At 40.6% G+C, this 8,955-nt stretch overlaps 1 protein-coding gene across 1 annotated transcript; it reads right to left on the reverse strand.

The window, feature by feature from the left end:
- Nucleotides 1-1,124: 1,124 nt before the first annotated feature.
- On the reverse strand, nucleotides 1,125-4,631 carry mrap2a (melanocortin 2 receptor accessory protein 2a). The gene is made up of 3 exons (XM_030072054.1): nucleotides 4,514-4,631; nucleotides 3,260-3,359; nucleotides 1,125-1,587 (listed from the first exon to the last, which is right to left on the reverse strand). The coding sequence occupies exons 1-3, from the start codon at nucleotides 4,629-4,631 to the stop codon at nucleotides 1,125-1,127; spliced, it is 681 nt and encodes a 226-aa protein (XP_029927914.1).
- Nucleotides 4,632-8,955: the final 4,324 nt, after the last annotated feature.

The raw sequence follows: 8,955 nt of genomic DNA on the forward strand, positions 1-8,955 counted from the left end.
CTCTAGCCAGCTTAACAGCTAAACTGTCACCTGAATTGTGATCTCACCCTGTTGTATCCCATATTCAGACAGTTTGGAAGAAAACCTTCCAGATTTCCAATGTTAACCCATTCTTGAATTCAGAAGTGGGGGTTTGGTTGAACCCTAAGCTATGTATAGGTAAAGCTCCAGTCTTGTGGAGGGAGTGGGTTATTAAAGGGATTTGCACACTTGAAGACCTCTATGAGGGGGACTCTTTAAAATCCTTTGAGTCCCTGACCCAAGATTTCAACCTAACCTAACCCAAGTTAAATCATTGGCAATATTTGCAACTTATGCATTTATTAATGAAGATCTTTGGTTCAACCAGAATTACTCCACCCTATTCTGATTTGCTCCATAACATAATCAAAGTATTTGGTCAAGGTCATGAGGCATCATATTATTATTGCATGATTTTTAGTCAAGTCCATAAAGGGATCTCATCATTAAAGCAGGTCTGGGAACAGGACTTAAATATCTCATTCAGTGAGAAGGAATGGGACTGTATCTGTCAAAATTCCACCAAAATGTCTAGGGATATCAGAATTAGACTAATACAATTTAAAATATTGAATCAGTTCTATTGGACCCCATCAAGGCTACACAGACTTGGGCTGAAGGACACTGCAGACTGCTGGAGGTGTCAGAGATCATCTGGCACTTTATTACATGCATTATGGTCATGTCCGGCTATCCAAGACTTCCGCCAGCAAGTACATGAGAAAATCTGTGACATCATGAATGTAGATTTTTCTTTCAGCCCATGAGTATTGGGGGACCCTCTGCTCCTCGTCCATTGTGGGGGTCATGGTAAAGACTGGATTCAAAGCAGCATCATGGTGGGGAGACAGATCATAATGAGAGGGTGGAAAGCAACCGGGGGACCTTGTATGCAGGAGCGACTCTCCGAAATGGGGAGGGGTGCTGCATATGAGCAGTTGTCATATAGAATGCATAATAAGCTAGAGGTTTATGCATTGAAATGGAGGATGTACCTGTATATATATGTATATATATATAATGATGATGATGATGACAAAACAGCACCAAATTAAGGCTGATTTTTTCCTCAGAAATAGCTTGTGGTAAAGGCAAGAATTTTGCTACTCAGTCAAGTGATGGCTGTTGTCAGTCTGACCCCGCCCCTCCAGGATGATTGGCAGCTCTGACTCCCCCAGCTGCAGGTCCTCATCTCCAAGCGTCAAGCTTTGCTCTGTATTCACAAAGTTGGGAATGCTGAAGTGAGTGAGGAGGACGGTCTCTCTCTCTGTTGCTGCTGGCTCTTCTTTGAGGACGGTGTCGTCGTCCTCCCCCTCCTCCCCCAGGCTTCCAGGACTCCTCTGTGCACATCCTCGTCCTGATCTCCCTCTGCCCCCGGCCCAGCCACCACCTTCTCTGGCCCATGGGGCTCCGGAGCCCCCCTGGTCCTCCTCAGTCATGTAACATTGGAAGAGGGAGTGGGACGAGTGCAGACTGCGCGGGTGGATGGGGGGGGCTGTGTTGTTAGGGCTGAGGGCATCGATGCAGCTGCTCGGATGGGCTCGCTTCTCACAAGGCTCTCCACAGCTACACGTTTACAGGAGAGAGGGAGCACAGAGCAGGGTGTGTGTATGCTGGACAATTCAATCCCATAAAACAATTAAAATATGAAACATCCTGGAAGTGAAAATTAAAGTCTGTGTACTGTATGACAGAACACACGGCATGCACAATAGAAATGGAATCACATAAAATGGAAATGTAATCTCACATTTTCATGCTTGAGCATTTATCTGCTCAACCTTGAAGATAATCCCCCAAAATACAAATATTTGACCTAAAAAATAACATTAGCATTCTTTTGTGGAACGTCATCTCATTCGAAACAGTTCAGACAGAGCTCACTCCAGCTCCTCCCACAGACAGATCCATTATAAATATGTAATCAAACAGCATCATATCCATCATATAAAACTGCACCAACTTTTGACTTTTAAAGGTATAGTTCACCAAATTTGCAAAATGTAACATTATTTTACTTCCCCCAAGCTGTCATATAGGACAGTAGTGGTGCTGGCTTTCTCTGATTAAGGCAGTTATTTTGAAGAATGTTAGCTGGGGGGAAGTCCACCTCAATGACTACGTTTACATGCACACCATATTCCGGTTCGGGTCAATATTCTGGTTAAGGTAACTGCGCTGCGGCAACTGGAATATTCTGTTTACATGTTACTTGGCATATTCCCATGTTTCAGCGTATTCCACTCTCTTACATAATGCGACACTCAGCCACAGGGGGCAGCAGTACGCGTATAGGCGTCTGGTCTGCCAGAAATACAGAAGAAGAAGTCTTCTTCTTCTACTTCTTCTGTCGCTCTTCCTGTGTTTTCTCCCATCGATATCCTCCATGATCTTTGATCAGCTGAAGGCAGACTGCAGTCTCCTGGCTCTTGCTGCTGTTCGCCATGCTGTAGTGTGCGCCATGTCATTTTCCCCATAGATGTAATATACGTATATTTATGTCCATGGTTTTCCCCGATTGCAGTAACCATAGGGCATTTTCCAACTAAGGTGTTTACATGCCTCAGTATTCAGGTTGGAACAGGCATATGCCAGGTGTCTTATTCGGAATTCTCTCCAACCAGAATATGACCTTAATCGGGTTCGGCGTGTGTTTACATGACACGTGCGCAACCGGAATATTGCGAATATTCCGAATAATGCAGGAATATGGTGTGCATGTAAACGTACTCAATGACAGGAGGCTAACAGTTAGCATTTGGAGTATCCAGCCAGTATCCAGTCCTATATAACAGCTGGGGGGGAAGTGAGGTACATTTTTTCAAAAGGGGTGAACTATCCCTTTAATAAAAGGCCATTATCAGCTCAACGAGTCAACAAACTGATATAGCAGTCTAACGTTGGTGTGTGTGCCCAGTGAAAGCAGGGTAAACAGTCTCTTTCCTGCTCTCATGGCTTTTCTTAATCTTACATTTTCTGGCCAGCAAGCTGAGTCAATACTGAGGTTATACCCGGCAGCAGCCCATATCCTTCATTAACAAGACAAACACACACATAGAGATAGTGGAGCAGATATCTGCTATGCACTCCATTTATTTTGTTCCAACAACCACACTGACTCAGTCTCACTGTGCTGAGATGCTTGGCTCATATTCCTCGTCTAACTAGACTAAAGCTCATGTAAACATGTGTCCATAAAGAAGAATGAACTGATCTCAAGTGAAGCAAACCAACTCACTCAGGATGTGGAGCACCAGTCTTGGTCAGAAGAGTGAGGACAAAAAACATAAAGATGACAAAGACAGCCAGGCCAACCCAGAAGCCGATGACTATAGAGTCTGCAAAACAACACAGACAAGGGCACAGGTGATGAATGGATATTCACTCACCTTATTTTGCATATTAGTCTACTGTATATATTGTCCCAGTGGAGTATTATGATAATAGAAGCAAAAAAAAAAAAAAAAAAAACACACACATACACATTATAAAACGGCCACCATTGTTTCCCTAGACTGATTACAAATCCCTGCTGGAGTATAATAGGGATATTATGATGATACCATCAGAGATGATAATACCCATTATGTCACTCTCAGCTTGCTGCCTATCAGACAATTAAAACGCTTCCATGAGGTCACTATAAACATCTGAGTATCATACATCAGACATGACACAAGAGTCTATTGGTATATTTCAAAACTATATATATATATATATATATATATGATAACACACACACACACACACACATATAGATAGATAGATACATAGATACATAGATACATATATATATATAGATAGATACATATATATATATATATATATATAGATAGATAGATAGATAGATAGATAGATAGATAGATAGATAGATAGATAGATAGATATAGATAACATTCAATCAGAACAAAAATGTCAATAAATTCACTTCTGAGATCATATATAGCCACTATGCAAGTCCATGGAATATTAAATATAGCTAATAATAAATACCATCAAATACAACAGGTTCACTTAAAACACAGCATCATTACATATAATAAGCTGATATCATCAGAACCAGGTCTATTCATGTGATTAGGAAAATTTATCATTAATTAGTTAATCAATCAATCCATTAATTAATGAAGTATTTAATTACTTAGTTACACTGATTATTTAAATTAATTGATTAATTAAAACAAAATACGTGACATGATTTAGTGCGAGTACTCTTCCCAGTAAGTTGTAATGTAATGTTGTGCTGTTTAACTTGTTGCAGTTAGCAGCCCAGCACTCCTGCACTAACATCTCCATCACCAGCCCTCCGCCGTGCTGGCAGCTCAGCGGAGAGGCAAAGTAGCGGGACGAGTAGTCTAACAAATCTCCTGCCTTTCTGCACTGGCTCAGTTAAAGCTCATACAGTCTACATTAGCAGTGGCGTTACTTTGGACATGAGCACATATAAAGCAGTAGTAGTCTGAGTTTAGCAGAAAGAAGTCCGCCTACTCACATCGGTGCGCCTGGAGTCCATCAAATGAGATGGGCTCGTCGTCGTAGTACTCATATCTCCACTCGTAGTCCGAGTCCGGAGGCGCACCGGTGGCGTTTGGACCGTGAAAGCCCGGCATATCTCAAGGAAAATGAAACCAGTTGGCCCGATTTAGCTCAGCACACTGGTCACACTGGTGGTTTGGCTTCTCTGCAACATGTTTGACGCAAAAGCGCATCATCTTAGCGCGTAATTGCGCAGATTCCCCTGGATGGAACTGAGCTCCTACACCGCATCACACTGACAAACTCTCTCTCTCTCTCTCTCTCTCTCTCTCTCTCTCTCTCTCTCTCTCTCAAACTCAGATCTTCCCCTCTATCCACTGATGGAAGTCAGCTGCCTGGATCGATTGATTTTGGTAATCCAGCTGATTTGCCATGCAACTCATGTATAACTGTGTGTGTGTGTGTGTGTGTGTGCCAGAAAAATGAATGAGGAAACCCCTGACGCCGGCCTGGAACAGTCACGTGGACAGCATGCAAACACATCCAGCGCCTTGAAGAAACAAGGAGCCCCACACGCCTGCGAGGTGTAAGGCAAGCATCAAAGAGGAACTGCTGTCTGGGCTCATGGCTGCCTGGAATACAAAACAAACAAAACGTGAAACCAATATAGCCAATACAGTATGAACACAAATCTTTATTATCCACCAAGTGGAAAAACAAATGGTAACACTTTATAATAAGAGTACAACAATTAACGTTAATCAATGCCGTAATAAACATTAAGTAACAGGTAATAAACATTAAGTGACAGTTAACTAACCGTTAACTAATGTGTCTAAGAATCATGTACTAATGCTGTTCATGCTAAGGTATTAATTTATATGTTATTTAAGGATTATTGTAGATATTATTAACATTAGTAAATGCCATAATAATCATTAACTAACAGTTAATTAACCATTACGGCTTTAAGTAACGTTAACTAACGTTAATTGTTGTACTGTTATTGTGAAGTGTTACCAAAACTAATTTTCCAGTTCATACATATGTCCGTTATTGTTGTGTCATTTCGCCATATTCTCATTTTATATGCTACGTCAGGTTTTTAATTTCTTTCTGTGAAGCACCCTGAAACAACTATACAAATAGTTGGTTATTATTATTAGTATATGCCATTCATAACATATCATAGTGCCTTTCAGGGGCTTTCATTAGGTTACAGACAGGTGGGCGCAAGTACAGAGAAATGAGGAACTGAAAGCTCAACAGTCATCACTGAGCCAAGAGCAAAGACACAGACGAAAAATAAAAAACATCTACATGACACAGTTTTTTTAATTTTTTTTTTTTTTTTTTTTTTTTTAATATTTCATCAAAACACCTGCCAGGAGGAAAAGATGGTGGCTGTATGCTCCAGTCCCACATGGACTCTCTGCTTCCTCTGCCTACGGCAGGTAAGCATAGAAAATATACCAGCCAAAAATATTTGTAAAGGAAAAAATAAATAAATATTAAAGATATTTTAAAAAATCGAAAATGTGTCACCACATCTTTAATAACATGAAGCACAGCTACAGCCATGGTGTAGAAATTTGCTGGCTAACACTAGGCCCGTTTCCACCGCAGGAACTTTGGGGTAATTTTAAAGGGCCGGGGCCGTTGTTGCGTGTCTCCACTGCAGGAACCATAGACATATATACATAGATGCCGCATCGAGCGCTGAGCCGTACGTCAGCGTCGCCGCCATATTGGATGTGGCAAGGCTGCTCTGTAAACTAATACAAGTAAATGTACTGAATTTCATAAAGCGCCTTTCTACAAACAAATTTAAGTGAATGCCTCTGGTTTATACATTCACACGCACTAATATACTTGGGAAACAGTTAGGCACCAAAAACAATGTATTTGATCTTCTCAGATGGCTAAGATAAGAACTTTATTGATCCCACACAGGAGTAATTCATCAGCTATAGAGCACAAGGTAGTGCCGAAAAACAACACACTGTGGGTGAATTTCACAAGAAAACACACTGATGGTCAAATCTGCACCCCATACTCACCAACTCTTCTGATTTCCCTGCCCCTCCCCCGCTGTTGTCATTTTCCCTGATTTTCTGCTGCATTTTGATGACATTGTTTACATTACTGGCAGGTCTCGCTTTCAATTACTCAATTACACAGGAAGAGAGAGAGAGAGAGAGCTTGTGTAAGTGGCGCTTACACACATCAGTTCACATCAGAAGGACGCTTCTGATGTGAACAGCAGGCACATGAATTTAAAAGACTGTATCATTACCAACAAGACTAAGGTGCTAAATCTAGTGAGCTTTGTCCTGTAAGAGGCTCTGGGGAGTTGGAGCTGCATTTCCTTCTGTCACTGAAAGTTTGGCCCATTTACAACAATAAACCCAAATTTTACCCACATGTCAACAAACCATTTTGCAAAACATATGGTGGTGGTACAGATTTCACAACATATATTCAAAATGCCTCAATTTTCAAATTTGAATTTTTGGTTGAAGCACCCAAGTTATAATGTTCTGCTTCTGCAGCTAACAAAGTCATGTGCATCATAAACCATGGCACTGATAATTGGTTGTGGAGAGCAAACATTTCCACAGGGACTTTGAAACATGTAAAACCACTGGAGTGGTCCTTTAAACATGATTTTGTTTCCAGATTCTTAGCTGCCGCAGCTAAAGAACGCACACAGATCATTGATCATAATTAGTAAGTAAGTGTAAGGATCAGAGGAACACACAGTCACATTGAAACATCTAGTAAATGTAGTAAATGAGGTGTGTACTCCAGTAGCCAGTTTGGGTAACTGGTATCCAAACACTTGTTGCCATTTCCTGAGGGCAGCAGCCCCCAAGTGTGTGTGTGTGTGTGTGTGTGTGTGTGAGAGAGAGAGAGAGAGAGGGAGAGAGCTGTGAGAGTCACTGCACCTTCAATCACTGACATTTTCCTGGGTCACAGTAACCTCCCCTGTGACGTGAGTCTACCTTATCAGACCATTCACTTTATTAGTGAACACATTTAAGTCTCCGCCACATCAGTCCTTTCCAAGTATTATTTTTTTTTTCTAGCCCAGTTGTTTAGACATCATTTAGAATCTGCATGATGGTAAGTCAAAGATGTGTGATGTTACTTTAAAGCCACCATGTTTTATTTTTCTTTGATTTATCCTACTGCTAGGGACGGTTTCCAGACAAGGTTTTAATAAAGACAGCACTCGCCCTTGATCCAGAATAGCTAATCATGGCTAAAAGTGACTTTCCAAAACACATCTTTGAATCCTTGATTAAATTTAAAGTGATAAATCTACCACATTCATGTTTTTCTTGTTTTCTTGGTGAATACTGGTCTTTGCTTTGGTGTTTTGCACATCATTGAAGACTCTCAGTGCAGACTGTTTTCTTTTATTTCCTCGACTGTCACATTTATTACAAACAGCCTACTGTTGTTGCTTCCACATGGCTTATACAGAATATTCCAAGGAAAGCCTCTACCCTGATAGGACTTCAGAAAAACAAAAGTTAAAGCTTTCATGAACTGGCTATAGGTTAAATCAGTCTGTTAATCAGTCTGCATCTGTGAGTACAAACCTTTTTGAGCCTGGTGGCATCCTGGTGATGTCAGTGACACAAGATCAAGCCCCAGGCCCTGTCTGCTCAGAGGCATCTGTTCCACAGAAATGTTGCACTGAAATGTCCACCCTCTACAGGCCGTGGATAAGTTGCACTCTAAAAACCCTAAATGCCCCCAAGATGAGAATGAAGGTTAGTTCATGCAGAGCCGGCCCAAGGCACAAGCAAACCATGCGCCTGCTTAGGGCCCTTTGGCCACTGGGGGGGCCCCCAAAAGCGATTGAAATGTTCCTTGAAATTTTTGATGAAATATATATTATAATGGTAATCAACAGTTTTGCCTTGTTTTGAGATTTTTTTTCTATACTGATGCTACACTGACATGTATTTTTTTTTTCTTTTTCTTTTTTTTTAAAGAAGGAATCTTAACTGAGGGAGGAACTGTTTATCCAAGTATTCAATAGTAGTAAAAGGTAGTAATAGTAATTTAATAGTTAATTGTTGTTCTGCACTGTTGCATGTTGCAATTTTTGTAAACCAAAAGAAATTGAAGTGGTTAACTTGTTTACAGTGAAGGCATCGTCTGCTATTTATTTTGTTACTTTTCAATCCACCACATTCAGTATGCCACTTACTGTATAACACTGAATATTAGAGTGCAAATTAACACCAGACCACTCACGTGGGTTTGCTACCTTTGATGATTACAAGCCATAGAAGAGTAAAACAGGCTATGTTATCATTTATCCCTTTTTTTTTTTTTTTTTTTTTTTTTTTTTTTAATGAAGGTTGATTTCAGTATAAGGCCATAAAACTATATAGAGGCCTTGATTCAGCCTTCACTTGTTTGGTAAGAAAATGAAGTCTT

Source organism: Myripristis murdjan, chromosome 16, assembly GCF_902150065.1.
Source record: "Myripristis murdjan chromosome 16, fMyrMur1.1, whole genome shotgun sequence".
Lineage (NCBI taxonomy): Eukaryota > Metazoa > Chordata > Actinopteri > Holocentriformes > Holocentridae > Myripristis > Myripristis murdjan.

Excerpts from the sequence above, each read along its gene's own strand:
- mrap2a (XM_030072054.1), bottom strand. The coding sequence starts at position 4,631 with ATGCCGGGCTTTCACGGTCCAAACGCCACCGGTGCGCCTCCGGACTCG. Across the intron at positions 3,360-4,513 it reads TGGACTCCAGGCGCACCGAT|ACTCTATAGTCATCGGCTTC; the intron begins GTGAGTAGGCGG and ends GTTGTTTTGCAG. Across the intron at positions 1,588-3,259 it reads ACTGGTGCTCCACATCCTGA|CTGTGGAGAGCCTTGTGAGA; the intron begins GTGAGTTGGTTT and ends GTAAACGTGTAG.